The sequence below is a fragment of the Dermochelys coriacea genome, chromosome 13, assembly GCF_009764565.3.
Source record: "Dermochelys coriacea isolate rDerCor1 chromosome 13, rDerCor1.pri.v4, whole genome shotgun sequence".
Lineage (NCBI taxonomy): Eukaryota > Metazoa > Chordata > Testudines > Dermochelyidae > Dermochelys > Dermochelys coriacea.
In genome coordinates, this window is record NC_050080.1 from 19,732,054 (window position 1) to 19,757,751 (window position 25,698).

The window sequence follows — 25,698 nt, forward strand, 5'->3', positions numbered from 1 at the left end:
TGCATTTGGGCCTAACAGCATGCACCTTAGGTTGACAAATGTGGACTATTTCATAACAAGTGCACGCATGCAAGCATGTGTGTGTGTGAAGAGGGGTGGGAGGAAATCAATTCCAAAGTCAAGGATCCCGCATGGAGAACACCCTGCCAGAAGCCTCCTCTTGTTCATTTCAAGTGCAGTGTGGGGCAGGGAGAAAGGTGGGGTCACAGGACTAAATATAGATTCCATGAATGATGAAGGGAGCAAATTTCTCAGTGGCACCAAGATTAAATATGTTGCATTTATTAGTAAAGGTATGTTTTTCTGACTGACAGCCTGCGAACTACTTGGGCTAAAGAGCTGATCAGCAATGGCTATGTTTCCCTGAGGAAAATGTTGATTTTTCATTAAATAAAACAAAAAACCCCACCACATATTGGTCAGTTTTTGGCAACGATAAACCAAAAATATTTTTGGCCTAAAACGGTGAAAAATGAAAATATTTTCAGTATAGGTTTTTTCTATTTTCCAACAAACAGAAAAAATTGGAAATTTTCAAGGAAAACAAAAAGTTTTGGTGAAAAATGTTCCATTAAAGCAAAAAGTCAATTATTCATTGCAAATAAGCTTTGACACAAAATTTTCGTACCAGCCCTTTTGTCCTCAAGAGTCAAAATTCACAGATTTTAAGTCCAGAAGGGACCATTATGATCGTCTAGTCCGACTTCCTGCATAACACAGACTGTGGAATTTCGTGTTGTTCTGGGTTATCTCCCTTACAGTATCACCACCAGTCAGAAAGGTTGTGCAGTAAATATAGCCCCTCAGTGACCCCTCTGCCCCCCATTGTCTTCTGTGGGTTTGCCCAAGAGTCGCTGATTGAAACTCAGTACACAATTCTGTTGACAGTGCACATGAAGGAATAGAATCCAGCTCCCTGTCTTGCGTGTAGAGGCTCGGCAGGGCTAACTGGAATAAAAAAAGAAAAATCTCATGTTTGTCAGAAGTGCAGTGGCTGTGGCTCTGCATACACACATAGCAGTTCTGTTCATCAAGCAGCTGACATTTTTACAGTCACTTTTCAGAGTGAAGCCACGCTTTGATTTTCCTGTATTTTTTCTCTTGAGATGAGGGATCTAGAAAACTGACAGGGCTGTGTGCAAATGCCTTTGGAAGATGAAATCCTTCTCGGTTTAAAAATGTGCTAGGCCAAAAATATATCAACACCTGTGGCTTTGATTCTACAGAAGCAGCGGCTAGTCTGTGTTTTAGATAAAGACTCAGTTCTGGGGAAGATCTGAAAAGGGCAATTTGTATCAAGTGTCTTACATGCATTTCTCTGGTGTTCATGATTATAGTATCTTCTCACATGTCAAACATTAATGAATGAAGCCTCACACAACCCCTGTATTATTAACCCCATTTTACACATGGGAAAACTGAGGCACACAGGAACTATGCAGCAGACCTAGCAGTAGAACCCAGTTCTCCTGACCCCCAGTCCTGTACCCTAACTCCAAGACCATCTGTCCTTCTGCTCACAGCGTAGGTGCATTGGAAAGAATGGTTAGGTTAACCCAAATTCTACCCTTTTATTCCCAGAATAACTGTCAGTGAAAATAACCAAAGGGAATCTCACTTCTCTGCTAGGTTACCAAAGGAAAAGGAAAACAGGTGAGAGCAGCAAGGACCTTTTGTTATTCCATTTCCTTAGTATTAAAAGACAAGTAGAGTCATTCCAGGACGATCTCTATGAGAACCCAGTTGGAGGAGAAGCCCCACTGACATGATAAACCTGCAGTAGAATACGAGGGATTAAGTGGAAATGGTTCTACAGGCCCTGGGCTACAATAGAACAGAGAAGGGCAGGGATGGGAAGATACGACACTGGGTCTTCCTTTCTGAATGCACCCACCCACATCAAATGTCTGAAATCAGAGGAGCCTGGAGACCTCAGCTTCCCTCCCAGTCCACCCAGAACATCAAAGCTCTTCTATGAATATTTACTACTGTCACCAAGAGCAATGAACCCCACACACTGGGAGTCAGGACTGTGCTCATTAGGCACCAGGAAGGCAAAATCTGGGAGCCCAGGGATGAGAACTCAGAAACTGTTAACACAAATGGAAAGTGTTTTAGCTGCACTGGTGGCAAAATATCACCCAGCCGAACTGCAAGGAACAAAATCCCCTTCAGCTAGTCAGGTGCATAATGTTCACCCCCTGCCCACGTTAGAGAACCTGCATAAGATCAAAAAGAAAAGGAGTACTTGTGGCACCTTAGAGACTAACAAATTTATTAGAGCATAAGCTTTCGTGAGCTACAGCTCACTTCATGAAGTGAGCTGTAGCTCACGAAAGCTTATGCTCTAATAAATTTGTTAGTCTCTAAGGTGCCACAAGTACTCCTTTTCTTTTTGCGAATACAGACTAACACGGCTGCTACTCTGAAACCTGCATAAGATCAGCGTAAGCTAGTGGTGTAAAATAGCAGCAAACACAGCAGTAACCATCCTCACCCCAGGCAAACCTACTTTCTGCACAAACAGTACTAGTGCACCAGGTGAAGCTTATATGAGCCTGCAGAGTCCACAAATGAGGTGAATATGATTTCCTTAAAGGGGCTGCTCTTCATTCACCAGGCTCCCTGCAGCATTATTTACCACACACCCAGAAGGGAGTTAGCATCATGCAGCCATCCTTCCTTCCAACCCTGAATCAGAGGCATTCTACAGGCGAGAGCATAGCTACCTCAATTGTCTGAGAGCAACTGGCACCTTCCAGAAATACTATAGTCCCTTATGGCCAGACTGTTAAAGGCATTGAGGTGCCTAAAGATATAAACAGGCATCTGGTGGGATTTACACCAGTGCCTAGGTGCCCAACTCCCATTGATTTCAATGGGAATTAGGTACCTAGGTGCTTTAGAAAATCCCACTGGGCACCTATCTACATCTATTGGTGCCTAAATACTTTTAAACTCTTCATCCTTACCAATACAAGCAAGACTCAAAAAGGAGAATAGAAATCCATGATGGTCTCAGTCCCTCCTTACAAAACCTGATTCAAAAGAAAGAAGCAGACGCTACTGTAACCTGACTAAAACATTCTGCCCTTCTTCAGAGCTGTACTGAATAACCCTTCGGTAATGACTAGGAAAGTGCACTCAGTTGAGAAAAAAGGAGGACTTGTGGCACCTTAGAGACTAACAAATTTATTTGAGCATAAGCTTTCGTGAGCTACAGCTCACTTCATCAGATACATGCCTCCGATGAAGTGAGCTGTAGCTCACGAAAGCTTATGCTCTAATAAATTTGTTAGTCTGTAAGGTGCCACAAGTACTCCTTTTCTTTTTGCGAATACAGACTAACAGGGATGCTACTCTGAAACCTGTCATCTTTGACACTGAATCCCTCTGACACCTGTGGCTCAGTCTCCCCAGGGATCCTGACACCTCCTTAACAGTGAGGGGATGAGGAGAGAGCAGTTGAAGTTTACACAGTGCTTTGAAACACGGGGAGCATTTTATAAGGGCTCAGTATTGGTTTTTGGGAGCGGTACTGCCAAATACCAAAGTATTTCTTGTAATTTTTTCTTTAAGAAATACAACCTTCTTCTGATTTAATTTTCAGCATGTTTGTAGTGACAACTGCCCTGCGCCGTCTCTGCAAACACAAGAATTGTTTCCCTGGGGTTCTTGGCTAGGTGGATGGCCATGCTCTTTGGTTTAAAAAAAAAAAAAAAAAGCCCAAACCAGCCCCTATAATTCAGGCTCATGAGGCTCAAGTGACCAGCTGAGTAGCTCCAGGACATGAACTGTGTCATAAGGGCCACTAGATTGCTGATCTGCCAGTTTGGGGGAGTAGAACTGGGGTAGGGAGTTCAACAGATCCTATCCGAAACAAGAAAAGGAGTACTTGTGGCACCTTAGAGACTAACAAATTTATTAGAGCATAAGCTTTCGTGAGCTACAGCTCACTTCATCGGATGCTGAAACCTGTGATTATCCGAAACATTCTTCCTTCTCTAGTAATCCCGAATGACGCAGCCAAATCTTAACTCATGATGGCCTTGCAAAGTCTTTTTCCTAGTCGATTTGAGGCAAACTGTGGCCCAAACTCTAGGAGAAACGTCACTTCAGGGAGGGGAGATAGAAAAGTAGACGTGAGAGGAAGCACCAGAGAAAAGCAGCCCAGCAGCATGTACTGCCTAGCAGTGCAGCCTGCGCTGTCCCGATGCCAGCAAGGTTGACTTCAGCCGAGAGTGTGACATTCACATCCATTCAGCACCACAACAACTGGGAAAAACAGAGGCAGGAGCTTTCTGCAGCCATCGCATACGAGAGGGAAGGACTACACCCACTCCAGCCAACGCGGCTAATGTCCCAGCAGCACCAGAAAATTTCAGACCACACCATCCGTGTGTGTGTCTGTACTATCGCCCACGCTCCCCCAGAGCTAAGAACTACAGCCCAGTGTGTCTCAGGGCCAGTTCTGGCACAGGCAGTGACAGGACAGGCTTCCCCTGCACTGCTCCCCACCAATACTCTTCGTCCCTGGCCTGGAGGAACGACTTCTAAGGCAGGGTGAGAAAGGAGCTGAGTCTCCCTGGCCTATTCAGTGCTTGGCCTCTCTGCTGAGCTTTCTAACGAAAGGGACCAATTACTACAGATAGCTGTCAAGGAAGTGGTGGAAAATGTTTCTTCAATGCACATCAAAGGTCATCAGATCACATTAATCTTTGTCAAAACATCCAAGGTGGCCTGGCTACTCCACCCATGACCACCGCAGCCATTCTTGTTTCCCAACTCTAGTGACAAAACCAGTGAGCTGATTCCTCTAGGTGTTCCCGTGCTTGGCACCAGGCTCCGTCCATGCTAGCAGGCTAATGGACTTTCCTCATGTTTTGCAGACAGACCCATTTTATGTGCATACATGAGTCAGCCTAGAAAGGAAGTTATGATACGTGAGAATCTGAGGCAAGGAAAGCAAACAGGAGCGTGGAAATGCTCTCTTCCTCCAAAATAGACTCTGTGAACTACAATAACCCACTACGGTGCAGGCAGTAGATTCTGTGAAAGCCCCTGAGAACTCTCTCGTTTCCCCAGCCAAAGGTTCCCTCAGGCCATATGTTATAGGAGGCTGGTGATGGGTCAATAAGCTCACTGCTGTGGCTGTTGAATAGGGTTGCCAACCTTCCGGGATTGTCCTGGAGTCTGCAGGCATTAAAGATTAATCTTTAATTAAAGATTATGTCATGTGATGAAACCTCCAGGAATATGTGCAACCAAAATTGGCAGCCTGACTGTTGAAGCCCAAATTTTCAGCAAGCCTCCCTTTTGTGCTTATGCTCCCTCCTTTGTATGCATAGAGCTTGAGTTTGCACCGGCAAACAGCACAGATAGGATCACGTGTGCTCAGCAGCCCAGCTCATGCAGACAAATAGCATAATGCACAGCACAGGGCTCCACAAATGCAAAAGGAAGAGCATTACTCATTTTGCTTCGTGTGAGAGAAACAAACATTTCTGGGGCTACAGAGTAGCAGCCGTGTTAGTCTGTATTCGCAAAAAAGAAAAGGAGTACTTGTGGCACCTTAGAGACTAACAAATTTGTTTGAGCATAAGCTTTTGTGAGTTACAGCTCACTTCATCGGATGCATACAATAAAGTGAGCTGTAGCTCACGAAAGCTTATGCTCAAATAAATTTGTTAGTCTCTAAGGTGCCACAAGTACTCCTTTTCTTTAGTTCTGGGGCTAGTGCAGCAGTAGCATGCCTATAAAAAGCCACAAACCAATGTATTAAGGCCCCAGACTTCAGCTGGTGCTAAAATAACGGCAGGTGGTTTGGGGATCTATGACTTTATGATGAATTAACAGGCTTTATTTAGTGTCACACCCTTTTCAAATACATGGAATTTTAATGGTGTGGGAGCTGTCTGATGGTACATTGACACTTCAACCTGGAGGTGTAATCTCCAATGTGAGGAGACCTACCTAAAAATAAAGTGTAGCAGTGGAGTGAGACCAGTTAGCTGCCCTGAGTACATACCTAGAGCCACAGACAGGATCGTCCTTGGGGCAGCTAGCCTCTGCCACCCCTTGCGCTGCTGCAGCCTTGCTACTATTTTAGCTTGAGCACAATTAGCACTGGTATGTTTCCTCAAGCTGGAAATTACACCTCTAGCTCGACGCGTAGACACACACCCACTTGGGAAAGAGAACAAGCAGCTTCCCTTAACCGCTGCATTCATGATCCCAGAGTCCTGAGGAGTAGCACACAGGCTACAGGCGTGTGGGTCATGGGTATGTTCATATCTCCCTGCCCATATGTACAGTAACTCCCATGTGTTTGTGTCTACTGAGCAGGTGAGATGTTCATTCATATGATTCCAGATCAAAGGACGCGTGGACAGCCTGGCTGATTAGTGGAGGCTGAACATGCTGCTGCGCGAGGGATTTGAGTTTGGCTCCACTGTTCAGTCACTTACTCCCCCGCACAACATGAGCTTGGGGTGCCTTTTGCAGACCTGGAGTGACTCCCCCTCTTACTGATTCAGAGACTTCAAAGCCAGAAGCGATCATTATGATTATCGAGTCTGACCTCCCTATGTAACACAGGCCAGGGAATTCCACCAAGTGATTCCTGCATCAAGCCCAATGACTTCTGGCTGAGCCAGATGATATCTTTTAGAAAATGTAAAGCTTCAAGTGATGGATACTCAGGGAAGCTTTAATGGGCTCTAGCAGGGATTGTGCATAACCCAACTTGGCAAGGAGAAGGGTTCTTCAATGGAGCAAAGTAAAGGACCAGGAATGATCTCTCCCTCCTGCCTTCTCAATGTTTCTTTGCTCATACTATGGAAATGGGCTGGAATGAGAGCGTGCGCTGTGACATGACCTGCGTCTCCTCTCATGGGAGCAGTGGGGACCAGTGAGCACTGACTGTGGAACTGTAACTGGCAACAGAACTTTATTTTGGTCGACTCCTTTTTTTTTTTTAAGGGGTCTGATCACGTTACTATGTAAATGCTGTTCCCAACTATTCTAGCTCCCTTGCAATCCTATCTGGGAGGGGTATTTTCGCAACTCAGCATGGGATTCTGTAGCACTCCACATGGGATTCTGTCCTTAGTAAGCAGGCTCACTTTAGTTCCTCCATATTGTCTGCTTGTTACATGGATAGACCGCAATTCTATTCATTACACATCCATCATATGGTACCCAGGCCGGGAGCGAGCATTAATCAGAACAAAAATCAGAACAATGAGGAGGGCCTGGAGCCTTGTCTAAACTTGGGGAAACTGCCCTAGTACTGATGGGCCTGAACCACACTCCAGCATTGCCAACTCTTGCAATTTTATTATTAGACTCACAATGTTTGGTTTTTTTCTCAAAGCCCCAGCTCAGGCAGCTTTGTGAATAGATAACTATGTGAATACTTAGCTGTCATCAATAATAATCTAAAAGTATGTTTCTACCCCTCATGGCTGTGGAGAGCTTACACCATGACCTGAGTCCATGCTAATCACCCACAAACCAGAAGGGAAAGAAAATGAACCCCAGATGTACTGTTATTAAAAATCACATTATTTTAAAGCCAAATCTCACAATATTGAGGCACAGCTAGTAAGTTTTGAATGCTTGGAGGCTGGCAATACTGAACCACCCAGATCCACATGCTCCCCAACTTTGGGGAAGTTTACATACAGATACAGACTTTGCAGTTATCACCTGCCTATATCATAGACTGAATTGGAAGTCCATACTCCAGGACTAGGCATCAGTTTGGCTCCAAACATCACAGGTGGGGGTCCAGCTCTTTCAAAGATATTCTGAACATTATGTATGGAGTTGCTTTGTGAAAGGCTGTGAGCCATTCCTTTTGCTGTTTGATTTCTCTAGTGGCTGGTGTAACCTTTCCAAATACCCCAGGACAGAATGGATGGTGGCTCTTGGATGCGGCTTAAGCAAGTCTTGACAGTTCAAGTACTTTATTACTGGAACCATGCAGCTAAGGTCCACCTGAGTGGGCTCAAGTTTTATTGGCTAAGAGTCACAGGCTTTGGCTCTCAGCTGTTGCATTCTCCTGTAGCTCTGATAAACCTTTGCTGTGCATTCCCTTATTTAGTCAGGGACTCTCTGCTGACTCCAGTGTTTTCAATGCGTCATTTACACCATACATCACGGTCCCCTAAGGAGATGCTCATTCCTGCCTAGGTAATGTAAGTTTGAAAGGCTGAGCACAGGGAGATATAAGTAACATTGCTTAAGAATGTGAATGGGCAGAATAGTTCAGAAAAATGATCGGAGAGTTTCAGTTCACATTTCAGCAGACAAGTGCCTCTGTTAGTCGAAGGGAGAGCTCAGAAGTGCCCCACAGAACACAGACAGCCAGGCTATTTAGAATTCAAAACCTTGGAGTAAACCATTTATCTGGTAAGAAGAGAGTCTCGCACACAATTTTAATTGAGGCCAGCCTTTGGGAAAGAAAGTCCCAGAGTGTTTTCCTGTACCCGCAACTTCATCCCATTTCTGTTATGCTATTTATACACTGCCTGGCCTCTCCTTAAATTATTTCAGTGTATTCTTGAGAGTTTTTTCATTATGTATTAAAAGGACAATGTGGAAGCACTTTGAATCTATGTTATAAAGCCGTGGAAAAATGTATGTTCAAATAGTAGATACCCTACTGATTTTAGATGTTGTATAGCCCAAACATAAAACTGTGCTAATTTTGATTTGTGTTTGTGTTTGTCTCCAGTAAAAAATCCTGGTGCTTAGATATCTTCATATGAGGCGCCTATAGATAAATCAGTAAAGTGTGGCAGTGATTTCTTCCTGCTTCCATAAAAGTGGGTTTCCTGGTGATAATAAATACTATATGTCACATGACAGATATATTCCAGAGGATATTTGTTGACACAATATACAACTTTCAAGGTGTTCAAAAGAAAGGGCCAAAGGTACAGTGTACACATTACAGAACACATGGAAGTGTCCCTTTAAAAAACACTGCTTTCATTCCAGTTGGCTAAGAAGTGCTAGGATTTCATTTGGCACAGATACCAAATTGCAGAGACTTGACGAGGTCACGGAGAGCTAAGCGTGACCCAGAGTGAGAAGGATTTGCTGAATTTTCATTGTAGATCTGGCCCTTTTAAAAGTCTTCTTAGGCAAAGAAGGAAATTCACTCTCGTTAGCAATTGTAAGGACTGCTTTGTAGCTAATGACTTGAGGGGGGTCTCAGGCCTCCAGCAAACCAACCAAGCTGAATCACTCAAGTCTTACCTAGATCCGGGCTCGGGCCCTCAAAAAGCAGCCAGGCTCTGTGCCTCATCTTGGATTTTTATTTTTAAGGAGATGAAAGCTGTCCCTCAGTTGCCTGTTTTCGAAGGAATCACTTATCCTCTGCTTGACAAGTTAGCACATAGCCTGCATTCTAGCACAGATGCCGTCAGGTAACCGCACAGTCACCAGCCTTCCTAATTGCACAGCTCTCACTAGCTCTGAGTTGTTTCTGCTGACCAGAAACAATAGGAGCTTCTCAGGGAAGCAGAATGCCAGCCTGACACACAAGCCATGTCAGCAGCTGCTCGATGTCTCGTGTATTTGGGGGCCTCCACCACACAGACTCAACAAATCTCAGGCTGGCCTAAAGGGAGATTTCCAATCGCAACCTAGCAGCCTGGAGAGCACCTTTCACTACGGTCACCCCAAACTGAAATACCGGCCTGAGATGCATGTGTACCATAGTTATTTCTCTCGCCTTAGTACTATGCCCCATACAGAGGATCTTGTTCTGCCAGTTCACAGGGGAACATACCCACAGAACAAAGAACGGAAAATCAAAGGCCACTCTTTAGAATGGGCAACATTCCCTGACACTTGAATGAAACATCCCAGTACAGCTTCTTGCCATGTAGGCCCGTGCCTTCTTGGTTGTTATATAACCTGGTTATTTGCCTCTACAAGGTATTTTCTTGTAACTCCCCCTAACATGATGCTTGTCCTATAGCCAATCATTGTACACTGGTAATTGACAAATAACTTCCCATGTGGTATCTCAAGACCTCATTTGTCATCTTTCCTTAGCCACATTACCTGCACTGCATCATACATTTTCGCTTAACGAGCCCCACAGAGTAGAGTAACTGATGAATGACGGGGGCCGGTTTGTGCACAGCAGTTAGTGAATTCATACTGTGCCACATTGCACCAAACATCTGGGTTGCAAGCCAGCTTGACGGTCCATCTAGTTTGCACTTGACACTCGGCAACATCACAAACACATTAACTGGGCTTAACTGAGAGTCTCTGCTCATTAGACTGGCTGTTGTAGGTCTTGAACGAGATACACTGGCAAAGCTGTGTGGCAGATCCCAGACTGGAACAGCCGGGGTTGCAGCCAGGTGGGAGGACAGTGTCCTGACAAAGCTGCGAGAGAGAACCCTGCAAAAAGCCTGCCCACACTTAGCCAGAACATTCAGGGTTACACAAACATAACCTCTACAATTTTTTACTAAAATCATGAAAAGGAAAATCAAAATTTCTGAATGTGAGGTGACATAACAGGGAATGCTGCTGGATTTCTAATTCAGAAAGAACTATAATGGGACCTGTCAGGGCCAAAACAATACAGTTCTGGAAGGAAAACACACTCAACTGTGCCATATTCTGGCTGGAGACATGGGAAAATCCACAGCCAGCAGGGGGCTGCTCCCAGTTTCTGCTCCCTTTGAAACACTGCACAGATGCTGCTCCAGAGACATTTCACAGCAAGAGACGTGGAAGAGGTATGACCCAGGGGTAAAGTGGTCTATTACATGTATGTCCCCTGATCTGTCAATGCTTGTTCCATGTAGATTGTCATGCTCCAAATAAAGGCTTGGGTTTTGGTCAGAATGTGGAAATTTGTGCACGGACTGTGTAGCATAGGTGGGGGTTTATCTTTCTTTACACCTCTGCAGCTTGCCTGAGCCACCAAAGCCGCAAAGAGCTGGGGTTTGGGCAGGTTTTAGCATTTTGGGTTTATTTCTCACTGGTTTTACCAAACCTCAAGGAACCTTTTATGGGGCTAAAAAAAAAAAGTGAGCAGCACTGGTCTTCTTGTGATATTTCCCTTTTTGAATGGTGGAAATGCCGAGAGGAGGCCAGAACTCGATCCTTAAATGGCTCCCTAAGGTATAAAAAGCCAGTGAAAAATCATGATCACGTACAAGTATGCAGATGCTCAGATTTCCTGCAGAATCTGACTGCTTGGCCTGGGTAACCAGACCCTAACAATACCCTCACATTCCCATATAAGGATGAGCACTATCCTCTAAATGGAGGAGTCATGTAGCCTTACCAGGCAGCTAAGGACATTTCCATAGGGACCAAAAAGCCAAGACACTTTTCATCAATTGGAACCAGGGTTTTATGCTGTTAAATTCCGCCCTGGGGTAAGCAAGGCAGTTCCATTGACTTCAATGCACTTTCATATTGTGATTCAAGAGGCTCATTCTGTATTTTGATCCCCCAGCTTCACTACCCTAGAATTTGTGCATTAAAGAAACTATTTTACCACCCTGAAGCCACCTTCCCATTTCTGCTAAATTCCAATGTCGCTTCCTTCCTAGTGCACAAATTTCAACCCTTAATTTGCAGAGCCATATGTTCCCCCTTCATAACATCAGCACATTTACCCAGGCTTCCCCCAGTTTGCCTCATTGGCAAATGCCCTGCTATATACCCAGATGAGGTGACTGCTTGTGGTTCCTTCCCTATACAGGCAAGAGGCCAACTCCCCTTTCATCACACGCAGCTTTGTTGTCACTGCAGCTATCCTGATAGAGTCATGAGAATGTTCTTCTCCCAGGACATGCCAAGGTCTCCTACTTCAGCAGATGGTCACAGTAGGCATTAGGATGGAGGATTTTGGCCCGGGTGTTATAGGTCACTATTGGCTGTATAGGGAGGTTTCCCCAGGGACCGAGAGTCTCTGGGTAGCTCTGATTGGAGATGAGAGATTGGAAATTCTCTTAATACTGAAAACAATTCCTGTCTCTAGAATGGTTTAGGGATGCGCTCCAGGAGGGCATTGTCTAGGTCACCCAAACACTGCGTAAGGTCCCTGCAGTGGTGTGGAGTCACTAGTGGGACACAGAAAGGGAAAGGGAGTTCAGACAGGGCTGTAGCAAGAAGCTCGCACTAGCCCTGGCCCTGAGAGGTCTCCAAGTGAGGGAGGATAGTCCAGTTGCTAGGGAGCTAGCCTAGAACTTGGCAGACCTGCATTCAAGTCCCTGCTCCCACAGACTTCCTGGGTGACTTTGGGCAAGTCACTTAGTCTCTCTGGGCCTCAGTTCCCCGTCTGTAAAATGGGGATCATAGCACTGCCCTGCCTCACAGGAGTGCTGTGAAGATAAACACATTAGGAATTATGAGATGCTCAGCTGCTGTGGTGATGGGGGCCACATAAACTATGTTTACACTGCAATTAAAAACCCATAGCGGGCCTGTGCCAGGTGACTGGAGCTTGGACTAAGGGGCTGTGTAATTGTCGCGTAGACATTCGGACTCAGGCTCTAGAACCCTGCAAGGTGGGAGGGTCCCAGAGCTCAGGCTGCAACCTGAGCCCACATTTCTGAACGTCTACATCAGTTAAACAAGCCCTTAGCTCAAGCCCCACAAACTTGAGTCAGCTGGCACGGGCCAGCCATGGGTGTCTAGCTGCAGTGTAGACATACCCATAAATACCTTAGCTAGAGAGATAGCTCCAGCTGCGAGAGTGCCCAGAAGCCCCGTGGCAAAACTGATGAGAGGGAAAACACTCTATGGTTAGAAGAAAGTGAATGATTATCTAGCACTTTATAAATATTAGTCACCTAGTTCTCATGCCCTCAGAAAGATATTAGACTCATTTTACAGGTGGGGAGACTGAGGCAGGGAGCAAGTGGCTTGTCCAATGTCACAGAGAAAGTCAGTGTCAGGGTTAGAGCTCAAGAGTTTCTCCAGTCAACACTCCGAGCATTAGATTTACTCTAGTCCTTAGAGCTGAGATTAAAGGAGGGGGAAGGGACACATTAACAAAAAAGACGCTGTGAATAGGGATGCTAGCCCCTTATGAAGCAAAGACAGCAATTATGGCCCCAAAGGTAAAAATTCACTGAAACTGTGACTTTATTGTGAAGTGAACAGAAGACAAAGCTCTGCTCACCCCTTTCCTGAGTCACTACCCCATCCTCATCTGCACCCCCACATCCTGGCTGGATCACCTGCAAGGCCAGTCCTCCCCTTGCAGCCGCTCGAACCCAAATTTGCAAACAGAACTCATTGCAAGCAGAAGTTGGAAGCCAGAGCAGCGCTCTCAGTATCGGGTCAGGCTCCCTGACCTAACTGTCACAAGAGCAAACCTACGCACTGCAGGAGTGAGGCTGGCACTGCCAGGCACAGACTAGGGCAGCACACGAACCTCGACATACATTTGGTTTTAGATAGGTACCCAGCTGGAGAACCAGTTAAGCATGCTCAGAGGCATTCTATCCACTGTCTCACAATGTACGAGAGGGGAGGACTCATTAAGGAAAAGGTTTGTAATGCCCTATTTCCTCTGACTCAAAAGTTCCCTTAATAGGAAATGGTTTCCAAGCTGTGCTAGCGAGGACGCTGGCCCCTGTGAGAGCAGTGGACGCATTCCAACCCCTGATGGAAAACACTACAGAGTCTCCTTTGGATTTGAAGTGTAAATCGTGTCTACTAAAAAAGAGCCTTATATAAACTGACCAGTGCTTGGGGAGCAGCTTTGCTGCTCTAACAGCATTATTTATGGCCTTGCCGCTCTTTGAATGTGCCTTTTCCAGTACACTACAAAGTCACGCACGAACAAAGAGAGCACCAGGCCCATCCAGATGATGTAACAGGGAGCGCTTTGTGCCAAGACGAACATGGCCCAGTGCCGCTCGCGAGCTCAGGCAGCAGCATGGATCTGTTATTTTGATCATCGTCGTCTCCACAAGACACTCTGTTGAAACTTGCCGATATTTTTCTGACAGCCTCTGCGCTAACCAAGCTCGCTAAAAGCAGCCAAACTCAACATTCGCTCAGGAGCCTTGGTTCAAAACTTTGAGCTGAAATATTATCGAGCAAAGTATCTGCCTGGCTTCCAAGGGATTTTGATGGTTTTTAAATGGAGGCACCATGCTGTATTTCACCAGGCGGATGGTATTCCCCGCACCTGCCTGAGAATGAGGCAAAGTCTTCAAAAAATCATCTCCTGAGAAGCTGAACAAAGTTAAAAGGGACAAGTCAAAAAAGAACCACGAGCCACATCCAGGCCAAACTCCCATTGACTTCAATAGCCGTTTGCCTGGGTAAAGAGTAAGTGCAAATCTAGTGCCAGATCCTGCCACCCACACTCACACTGAATAGTACATTACTCATGCCACTGAAATCAAACTGGTAACATACAAAAGGAACGGCTTGGGTTTTTTAAATATATAAGGCCAAATCCTTTGGTCCTTATTCATGGCTAGATTCCATCACCATTACTTACGCTGAAATCAGTGGGACACCACCAAAGTAAGCTACTACTTAGCATAAAGGTGGCAGAACCTATTCCTCAGTAAAGACCTAAGCACCTGGCCCTGTATATTTTAATAAAAACCTCCTATTTTACATTGCCAATAACTCTTTTGATCATTAAAGCTGAACAAACTTTTAAAAATCTAAATGCACTTTTTCACCACGGCTGCAGGTTCCCTTGCACTTCACTCTGCTTGTCAAGTGAAACTAGATGCGTCAATTCCATCTTCTGTTTATAGCCCATTTCATTTTGCATCTCTTCTCTGCCTTCGGTGGCATCCTGTTATGTTTGGTCTCTAACAGTAAAGGATGAAAGATCAATTTAAAAAACTCCAGTTATTTTAAATATGTGCCAATATTTCTATTCTCTGAGGTTTTGCAAGCCCTGTCTTTTTTTTTTTAATACAAACCTAAGTTTATGGCCTGAGCTACTAGCCAGTGTTGCTTTAAGCAAAGAGTCAGAAGCATTTATGTACAACCTGCAGCCATTTGACAAAATATTCTTAGTGCATAGGCAAAGCAGAGAGAACAGAGAACAGAGCAGAACCTAACCAAAGTATTTCATATTATTACTTCCCAGAGTATCTTAAAGCAGTCTGAGCTGAGAGAACAGTTTCCAAGCTGTCAGTAGCAGAGTTTAGCTGACTTCTGCCTCATGGCACATGAATCCTGGTAAATCATTCAAAAACCTGGGTGAATGCAAATAGATCACTGGAGCAGGTCCCTGGTCTCTGGAGTGATACATGGACTAGCAGTGGAACTCATTGCACCAATCTGCCATCTCCCACTATTCAGTATGGTTCCCAACTCAGGGACCTGCTTCCTGAGTGGTGAAATCCAAGCAGAACCTGGTTTTAGCCCTTGACATTGTTTTGCTTGCTAAAATTAGGTTATGACAATAACTTTGTTCCCCCAAATCACTACATGCCCTGAACCCTTGTGGCACTGTGTGAGGGGAAGGAGTGGAAACCAGGGCACAGCACACACTTCTCAGGAAACGCTGAGATGTTCTGTTTGTAGCCCAATGTGACCAAGATATGACTATGTGTCCAACAGATGGAAAGCCCTCATTAGAAGACCAACAGCAGCTGCAGCATTATTGGTCATTACAGACCCCATATCCTGCAGTGACTCTACTGTGAGATGGAATGTTTCTGTAGTGGTGGTTTTGTTGTTGGGTTTTTCTCTTAATAAAGGAGGTGTCACCCAGATGCCAAACTGTCCCTATGCAGAAGGCTGTCCTGATTTATTGTAGCCAAAACAGACTATTTTTCATTCTGCTCTAGTAATAAAAAATCCACCTGCTCCAATGAGTTTCACTGAGGACTAAAGGTGCCTCCCTATGTTATCTCCAAACATTTCTATAAATGCTTAAGAGTATTGCCATCTATTAAGGTGATGATGTGTCACACAGGGGACCAGATTCTCAGCTGGCATTGTCCCACTGGATGTCAACAGAGCCATGCAAATTTACACCAGCTAAAGAGCTGGCCCAGCCACCCCATCCTTTCCTGTCCTGCTGAAGTTAGTGTTAGTGGCTTGGTAGCCTTCCCCAACCCCCTAGGTCCGGCCTCTGTTAGATTTGGGGGGGAACAGAGAAACCTGAAAGACTCACGGGACCTAAGTAATTGAGCTGCGAGATGCTCAGACCATGGCCAATCTTTCTTCCTCACGCCCCACGTCTGTCCCATCAGCTGCAAAGGTTTTAACTGATCAGTGCAAGCAACTCTATGCAGCAGAGAAAAAGCATGGTTCAGTGGTTAGAGCATTAGTCCAAGATCCTGAAGATATGGGTTCAAGTCCCTCCTCTACCACAGACTTTCCTGTGTGACCTTGGGCAAGTCACTTAAGTGTCTCAACTCTTCACCTGTGAAATGGGAATAACAGCAGTCCCCTAACCCACAGGGGTGTAGTGAAGATACCCAGATAGTGAGGTGCTAGATGCTACAGTAATGGGAGCCAAAGAGATGCCGAAGATAGCTTGGCTGCATGCTCCAACACATCACTTAGCTGCAGGGAGCTCTGCTCTGTGAAAAGCAGTATTCCTAGCTACTCTTCTATAAAACTGTAAACAAACAACACAATCAGTAATGAAACCTGGTGTGCCTTTGTCAGAGCTGGAGCTCCTACCTGGAGGCTGCAATCTCAGCCTTCTGTCGGGCGATGGCTGCGGCCCTCTGAGCCCCTTCCACGCTCCTGTCCACTTTCTGCCTGATCTTGGAGCTTTTCAGTGGTATCACCCTCTTCTTCATGCCTTTGATCAGGACGTTCTTCCGGTATTTGCCTTCTTCCTTCTTGCCATCCGGCAGGGTGGTGCAGCCATAACCGTGCCGCACGTTGTCCAGCCACTCGCCCTCGTACTTCAGGCCGCTCGACCTCTCGCTCACCCCGAAGCCCGAGCGCTTGTCGTTCTTCCACTCACCCATGTAGGACTCTGTGGTGGTGGCATCAATGTCAGACTCGAAGGGCGGGAACTCCTCCCCTTCCGCCCCTTCGCCCAAGCTGACAGTGGAGGTCGCGTCGCTGGCAGCAGAGCTGATGCCGCTCTCGCTCTTAAGGAAGCTGACTCGGCTCTTCTGGCTGGCCAGGGAGGTTTTGGACTCCGATTTCTTTAGCTTCCCCAGCAGAGAGCCCCGTCTGAAGAGGCCCCCTTTCTTCGGCTTGCTGGCTCCAGCATCCGCATACAGACTGAGGGCAAAGCCTCCCCGAGTGATAGTGGGTGACATGAGGATGCTTTCAGGGCTGCCTGCCGGCGAGTCCTGCTGTGGCAAGGTGCCGTTGCTGTGCTCGCTACGGAGGGAAGACAGAGAGGTTCGGAGAGGGGAGCGGACCACAGACGCCATGCCGTATGGGACGCTCTGACGGACGCCGTATCCGTGGCGCATGCCATTGGTGAACTGGCCCTGGTACGTTCCTAAAGGCAAGAACAGGGACCTCGTTAAGCACAGCACTTATTTTTCAAACCGATGCCTCAATACAAAGAACAAGCACAGCAAATCAAACCACCGCATGACATAACGGCTGCCCTCGTGCCTGTGCACCAGCTGCTGCCCTCTGCTGGGAGGGAAAGGTCAGAGCTGCACAAGTGATTACCAGTTTGCAAATGTCACAGCCCATAGAGGCAGGCGGCTTGGAGAATAGATGCAAGCCATATTCCCTGCCCTGACACACAGCGGGTGTTCTCCATTAGCTCACCTAATTCTGCTCTAATTACACCAGTTGTAAACCCAAAATCACTCTAATGGACACATTCTGGATTTACACCAGCGTGACTGGGAACAGAATCTGGCCCCAACGTTTCTGGAATTTTAGGTTGTGTGTACTACACCTGATGGCTGATTGCCATGGTATTTATTCTCTGTATGTGCACAGTCAGCGATGTAAACAGTTCTTCTCTAGCATCATGACAGCCCCTTCCAGTCCACTTCCTTGCTCCGCTCTTGGAGATTCACATTATTGTCCACCACTAATACTGCATACGATGAAAATGGCTAATGTTGTATACAGTGAACGTGATCTCCCCAGGGGCCAGCCACACATTGGGCTGCCTAGCAGAGATGGGAAGTTAACTGAAGATTGGGAAGAAGGATGATCTTGTGGCCTGTTTTCAGCTCTTCTTTTGAGTCCCTGGGCAAGTCACTCAGCTTGAGTTCCTCATCTGAATAATAGAGATAACGACACCCTCCTACTTCACAGGGGTGTTGAGGGGCTAAATACATTAAAAGATTGTGAGGTGCTCAGATACTAATATGGTTGGGCCCAAAGAAGCACCTAGATAGACCAAAACTGTTCTCAAAACGCTGGGGAGACTCTAGGAGACAAGTCTAAAAGCGTCTGTCTTGGAGATCAATTCCTGCAGCCCTTGAATACGCTGCCCTTCACTGTTCCCAGAACAAAGCCCATAACCTATTGTTCTGATGGATAAAGCTCCTAGCTTTAGGGATAGGTAGAAAAGAGAGGCAGCCACACCTCGAGGCCCTCCAGCACTGACCCAAGGTTGGGATGTTTGCAGGACACCCTCTCCCTTCCCCTCACCCCTTTGAAGGATTTGCATTACACTAAGCTTCCCTCTGGCTGAGGGTGATCCCCTCAGCATCCCCATATGGAAGGGGACAGAACGGGGGTCATCAAAAGTTACAAGGGCTGCCTTCCCAGTCAGGAGTGAGCAGACTGCCTCCCTAGCACTCCCAGCTTCTACTGGCCTGGGAGGCCAGCTTCCCAAAAGCAGCTCTCTGCTTGGCAGTGCCCGGTGATTAGAGGCCTGACCCAAAGCCTATTGAAATCAGACTCCCATTAGTTGCAGTGGGATTTGAATCAAGTTGCCAGGTGCTCTTACTAGACAACCATGGAGGCTCTTACTTGTGGTCCCTTCATTTACAAAGCGCTGGATACATTCAACCCAAAATGATTCCGCTGGGGAGTTAAAATGTCCCTCCTGCCAGCCAGTTTTCCTCCAGCCATTTGAAAAGATGCCCTCTGCTGTGCAGAGTTCAAAAGGCTGTCGTGAGCCACCCATTCAGAGCAGAACTGACTTAGCAATTCATCAGCAGGTGGGTCTGCGGTGGTGGGAACACAGTGTGGACTGCAGCCGCCCCTCACTCATTACCTCAGTGTGGAGTCAAACTGCCCCTTGGGTAAGCTACTGTCATCGAATCATAGAAATGTAGGGCTGGAAGTGATCTCAAGAGATCACTAGTTCATTCCCACACACTGAGGCAGGGTATACCTAGTACCTCCTTGGCAGGTGTTTGTCTAACCTGTTCTTCAAAATCTCCAGGGATGGGGATTCCACAGCCTAGGTATCCTGTTCCAGAGCTTACCTATCCTTATAGTTAGAACATTTTTCTAACGTCCAACCTAAATCATCCTTGCAGCGAACTAAGCCAATTTACTTCTCAGGCTGCCCTCAGCAGATATGAAGAACCACTGATCACCATCCTATTTGAAATGACCTTTTCTATATTTGAAGACTGTTACGTCCCCCAGTCAACCTTCTCTTCTCTAGACTTTGGGGAAATCTCTTCAGCTCCTGTGCCACAGTTCCCCGGGATGTGAGTGAAGCTTAATTTCCTAATGTCAAGATCCACCCTCGGAAGGGCACTAGAGAAGGGTAGCATGGGCTACAGGGAAAACCTTTGCTTTTTGTGTTGAGGCAGGAATATCATTGTGGAGCCTCAATACAGAGCAATCGGAAAGAAGCAGTTTCACTGCTGTGGCTGCTTTGGAGGTTTCCCAAGGGGGAGCCCATTTCCTGCCCAGTCAATACCCCAGAATGCTAATTCTACTCATGCCAGAATCCCTTTCTCCCTGGATTTCCCTTACTCTGTTGATACGGTTGCCTCAGTAACTGGCAAACCACCAAAAACAAAAGCAGCATTCAGCTCTGCCTCCAGCCATCATTGAGAGTCCGGAATGGGCCATCCCTTTCTGAAATCTGCAAACCACAGCGCAGAACACGGTCCCCTGCACCATGCTGCCCTCGGTCAGCAGATGAAAGGTGCTAGTGCAGTGCAGATGTTAAATACCATTGCAAAGCATGGCCATTCGCCCCTCCTAAGGGCTCAGTTTCTCACGGGCAAATGGCCAGCTGTGCAGGGGACATTTTTATGGGCATCTGTTCTAAATGGGCCGCTTTCTATTAAATTGGGACAAGATTCAGTGTCAGTGATTTACTGGCAGGTAGCAGAGTACGATCACCCTTAGAGAAGCAAACCCTATGCAGAGAAGGACACAGAAAGCATCCTCCCTGCCACAACATCAGTTACTGCATGATCCTCTGCAGACGGTGGAACCAGTGCTTAACTATCTAGCATCAGGTGAGGCTGGTGACAGCATGTGTGTCAATTCCATTAACTTTCCCTCCCTCCCCTCTCCAGCTCTCACCCAAAGGGAAGGATCAGCCTAGTTCCAAGAAATTAAATTCCACAATCTATTAGTCAAACCCAAGATGGTCCTGCCCAGGAGATGGTTTCTGATTCCTTCTTTGGCAATAATGGGAGTGAACATTTTACAGTCTCCCTGGCCGATTCTGCCAAATAATCTTTACTCCCAAGATGCTGGTTTCATTGAAATCCTCTTTGAACCTGTCAGCAGGGTGTTAACTTATACACTCCAACAAGGAACAGAAGAAGTGCCCAGGTGCAGCAGCAGCCACGAATTCCTCCCCATGTGCCTCTCTCCAGCTATCTACGTTCTCACATTGTGCTCCTCAGCATAGAGCCTGAACACCTCAACCCTGAGCTAGGAGAACTACAGATGGTGGGAAAAGGGGAACCCAATCTTCACTTAGCATTCGGTTTCTCTGTTGAGGCAGCTAAACAAAGGGCTCAGTTAGAACTAAGAGTTGGGGTGTGAAGTGGCCACCTGCCGAATGGAAACAACCTACCACGGCAAAATTCTCTTCATGCTGTTTTCTAGCATGGTTTGGAGAAACTGCTTTAGAAAAGAGACAGCATGGTATAGTGGGTACAGCATGGATTGGGAGTCAAGAGACCTGGTTTCCATTCCCTGCTTGGCCACTCACCAGCTGCGGGGCTTGGGCACATAACTTGACCCCTTCTCTGACCCTCTGTAAAATGGTGACAATGATCCTTTATCAAGTTTTATTATTCATCTATAAATAAGTTCACATTCTGTGTATAGATGGCCCTTGAACTCAACTGCTTTGTCTCTGCTTGTGCTGGGATTGCAGCCTGAAAGCAGAGCTGACACATAATATGGAATGACATTAGAAACCTTTCTGTAGGACATTAGTGACCTTCAGCCTCTTTCAATGCCTTAAGGATAGAAGACTCCATTCAATATTGGTTCAATATTAATGAGCTTAAAACTGAATTCTAGCAAGTCTCCGTGGCCCCGAGAGTTTAAGCGACTGACCCAGGGTTACACAGTGAGTCTGTGGCAGAGCAGAACATGAGCGCCACTGACGAGATCCCCTGATGTCTACAACTGTGCTCTGACCACTAGGCAATGCCACCTCCCAGCCACATTCTGTAAGCACCTGTCCACACTGGAGGGGCGAGATTTTTAAGCGCCCAATTAGGTGCCCATCTCCTACCGACTGTCAATGTGTGCCTAACTCCTATAGGCACTTTTGAAAATCCCACTCTGGGTCTTTAAGTGTGTTCACTGGATCACTTTAGAGCTGGTTTAGAATGGTTCAGCCCGCTCGATTTACATATAGATCGGCCGGCCAGTGACTCTACAGTCAGTTTAAGCTGGTTTTGACACTGACCACGCTTCCCAGTCCACTCTTGTTAAAAACAAATTTGTTTCAAACAGTTAAGCTCATGCAGCTAAATGCCCCATGTAGACGGGGCCTGAGCACAAACCCCAGACTGAGCAGGCAGAGAAGATGAGGCACTGAAAGCCCTTGACTGTGCTCACAGCTCATTTCTGGACAAACAGTGATTCCCTGTAAAGTGCCCGGACTCAGCTTTGTGTTTTTCCATGTCACTTCCCAAGCCATGATTTATAGCCTCTCTCAGAGCTTTCACCCTCTTACCCAGCAAAAGCCATAAAACAAACTCCAGGGCCTCACTGGGCAGCTGCTGAGAGTAGTTAGAAAGCCTGAGGTGGCCACCGCTGTGTAGCACTGAATAATGAAGTCAGTGAGCAGCAGAAAGACAACTTATTCCTGCACCAGTCTGCCTGTCACACAGCAAAGAACAGCATATGGAAACAGTCAAGGAGACAGGGATGCCCACAGCCTCTTCCTAGCAAGATCCCCAATCAGTGCAAGGGGCGCAAGGAGGGGCAAGGAAAAAGCCAGGGACGGGGGTGTTGACCAGATGGAATCAATGTTAGTGTCAACCTTTACTCACAGCTCACTAACCTGCTAAGAGACACAATTCTCCTCGCACTTACTCTAGTGATTTCATTGTAGTCAATGGAATGGTGCAGCCGATGAAGTGAGCTGTAGCCCACGAAAGCTCTAATAAATTTGTTAGTCTCTAAGGTGCCACAAGTCCTCCTGTTCTTTTTAATGGAATTACAGTGGCATAAAAGCAATGTCATAGGAGGAGGATGCCCAGCAGGTAGCCCAGGGCACACAGAAAAGGAGATGTGGTCAACCATGAGTAGGGGTGAAAGGGATACAGCACTGAGTCACCTAGTGACCTTGTTACTTAGCTCGCTGTAAATAACCACCTTTGTGTCTGTGAAAACGAAGCCAACATGGACCTACCTAACACCTATGTAAAGGCCAGTCTGGGTATTCGGCAAATGTGTGTTCCAGGCTAACGTTAGGGTCAACCTATGGTAAGCCACAAACACCTGGAGCCTGGCAATCAATTAACAAGGTATAAAACTATAGTGAAGACAAGCCCTAAAAAAGAGGCAATCTCTTAATTAGGGGGGGAAAGTTTGTAATTTTAATCCATGATAACCAACATGGAAAAATCTTATTGTAGACAAGATAAGTATAGTTTTAACATATGTTAGTGGGGCTCCTCTTTAGGGTTTAAGCTGACAAGCTAATGTGCCAGAACTACAACTGCCTTGTCAACATTAGGATTTTAACACATATAAAGCTACTTCATGTTAAAAATGCACCCATCTTTTATTTTCATAGTGTAGACATGTACAGAGTGTGCAGACAGGGTTTTGTCCTGGTTTAACTAAATTGGTTTAAAAACACACCTTGCACAAATTGCAGCAAATTTTATAGAGCCAAGTCCTTAGCTAATTAGTATGTGTAAAGCCTTTTAAATTCCCTGGATAAAAGGAGCTGTAAAATGGAAATGTGTAACTATTTATTTTGCATCATTAATATATGTGGGATTAGAACCATGTGCAAATCAGCCCATCTTCCACTCTGTGAAGATCAAAGCTGGTTGCAGACTTTTTAAAAGTTTAAAAAATTAACTCCAAATATGGGTGGGTTGGAGGTGGGGGTGCGGACAATGTGTGTACATTTTTTCCTAGATATTTTCCCCCTATTCTGGCCAGCTTTAGTGAACATCCACATTCAGAAACAGCAATATGTCTGCACTCCCCACAGCAACAGCTTTCCTCCGAGGAAATCACAATATGACCCCCCTGCCTGGGCTCAGGCTGAGCCGACCAGGTTAGACATTTTAATGGGAAAACTTCCTCTCCTCTTCCTTCACCTTTCAAAAAAATAATCAAATACACGTTTTTTTATAGTCACAACAACAGGTCCCAGACTCTGAAATCTCCCAGTTGCTTTCCCCCCAAATCAGAGGCAATAGAAGAAAACTGCAGCAGTTTGGAGACCCCTGAAAATGTGACTCTTGTCCCTGATGAGGCAAAAGCCTTGAGTAATCTCATTAAAGTCCGAAGCTTGGTGCTGGTAACCAGGGATTTAGAGCTGGCAACAGCTCAAAAAACCCTAAAAGTCTTCAAAGCAGTTTTGAAAAATTCTGCTTAATGGCACAATGTTCTTGGTATGAAAAATTGTCCAGAGTTGGAACAGTAGATTCTTCAGGGGCAGAGGGGAAAGGAACAAAGACCTGAGCTGGAAATCACATCTGAATAAAGGCACAGCCCTGATGCAGTCAGCCTGGCCTCTTTCCTCAGATCCACAGAGCTAGGATAATTCACACCCACTCGTGTAAATGTGGATTGTCTCATTCCCCACAGCACAGAACGGGCATTCCTCTCTCCACTACTCCCTTGAGAAATACAACTGTTCACAGGCCCAAGGGTGGCCTCAGGAAAGGGGCAATTAAAGGAGACACACAGCTGTGTTCTGTCCAGCCTGGCTAAAAACACCCACTCATCACTGAGCTGGAGAGAAAGCAACAGCCCTCTCCTGCCAAGGCCCATCAGGACAAGCCCAATGATGCAAAGCAGGGAAAGGAATGTACAGAGGCAAGTGGGAGTGGGTAAACAGAATCATATTTTCTTTAGTTCTTCTTAACAGCTTGTATAATTTTGTGAACCTAAATAAGGGTACTGGCCAGAATGAGATCTGGTGTGGACAGCTACTGAAGTCTCCACCAGCAGAGCTTTGCCAATGCATCTTAGCCCTGACATACAGTAACTCCTGCTACTCCAATCATGAGCCCCACACAGATCCACCCTGACCCACAGCTGCCCCAGCTACTGCAGCCCTGGGCCCCAAAATCTCAGCCAACATGCAGTGTGTTTTGTGATGGGAAAACCCTGTATTTATGATTAGGATGGACCACTGCCTCGCTTTTCCCCGCAACTTAAGTCAAAGCTGGAACACACAGATCGGCAGAGGTGAAAGGCCAAAATGTTAATTTGCAGAGTCACTCATTCGTTAGCAGGGCCAGGGCAGAGGGTTGATAGATGAAGTAACAGGGTGGATGGGGAGATGTGTAGATTGGAAAGAAAAAACAACAAAAAGCCAAAAATACCCCTTTATGTCATCATCAGTGGAAAGCTTTGCTTTTTTTTAATGACAAGAAATCCTATGAAATGCCCCCCTTCTCTCTTACCCAAAGGATACCATACCTGGCTCTTAGTAATACCTGTTAGACACATATGGGAGTCTGGCTGGTTTCTGTGTTTTTGCTATGATTTCTAGATCTGCTCCTAAATAGAGCTGACCCTTTCTATTTATATACGCACAAGATGGGAAGGCTCAAGTTGCAGAGCAGATTAATCATTGTCTCTGGAGACCTCAGTCTCAATCACTCTGATTCACAAATGGATTGTGTGTGCCCTCTGCTTAGGTCAGATAATATATCACACCTTCCATAAGTAGCTGTGGTCAATTTAGTACAGAGACAGGATGATCCACAGGTCATTGATGGGCTCAAAGGCTAGTGCTGAAATTTGAGTGTCACATAGTGTATCTCACTTCATGAACCAGGGTCTATTCTTCAGGAGACACCACCCTCTTCCTTTTCCACACTGGGCATATGGTGTAAGATAAAAAAATTCTCACTGTAGTTTTAAAGAGCTTACTTGCCAGCTTACTGGCAACAGCCAAAATAGTATCCCTAATTCTTACAGACGTAAAGTTTCATGCACAGATACCATGATAATGGACATTTTGGAAGTACTTAGTGTCATGGACAGACAGATTAAATAGACACACAAGTAAAACAAACTAATGAAAACTTAGTGCTTGCTGTTAGAACAAAAGTCACCTGAGTGAGGTTTGATTTAAGACAGTGCATAACTAAAAAGCATCAATGTTGGGGCCAAATTCAGCCTTGGTAAAGC

The 25,698-nt window shown here is 46.0% G+C and overlaps 1 protein-coding gene across 2 annotated transcripts in view; it reads right to left on the minus strand.

Annotated features, from left to right (window-relative positions):
• Nucleotides 1–25,698, minus strand: part of JPH2 (junctophilin 2) — a 65,611-nt gene that overhangs the window by 31,447 nt on the left and 8,466 nt on the right. For both annotated transcript variants that reach the window (XM_043495562.1, XM_038370452.2), the window contains exon 2: nt 16,669–17,452. In XM_043495562.1, coding sequence (XP_043351497.1) covers nt 16,669–17,452 — 784 coding nt within the window. The remainder of the gene's footprint in view (nt 1–16,668; nt 17,453–25,698) is intronic.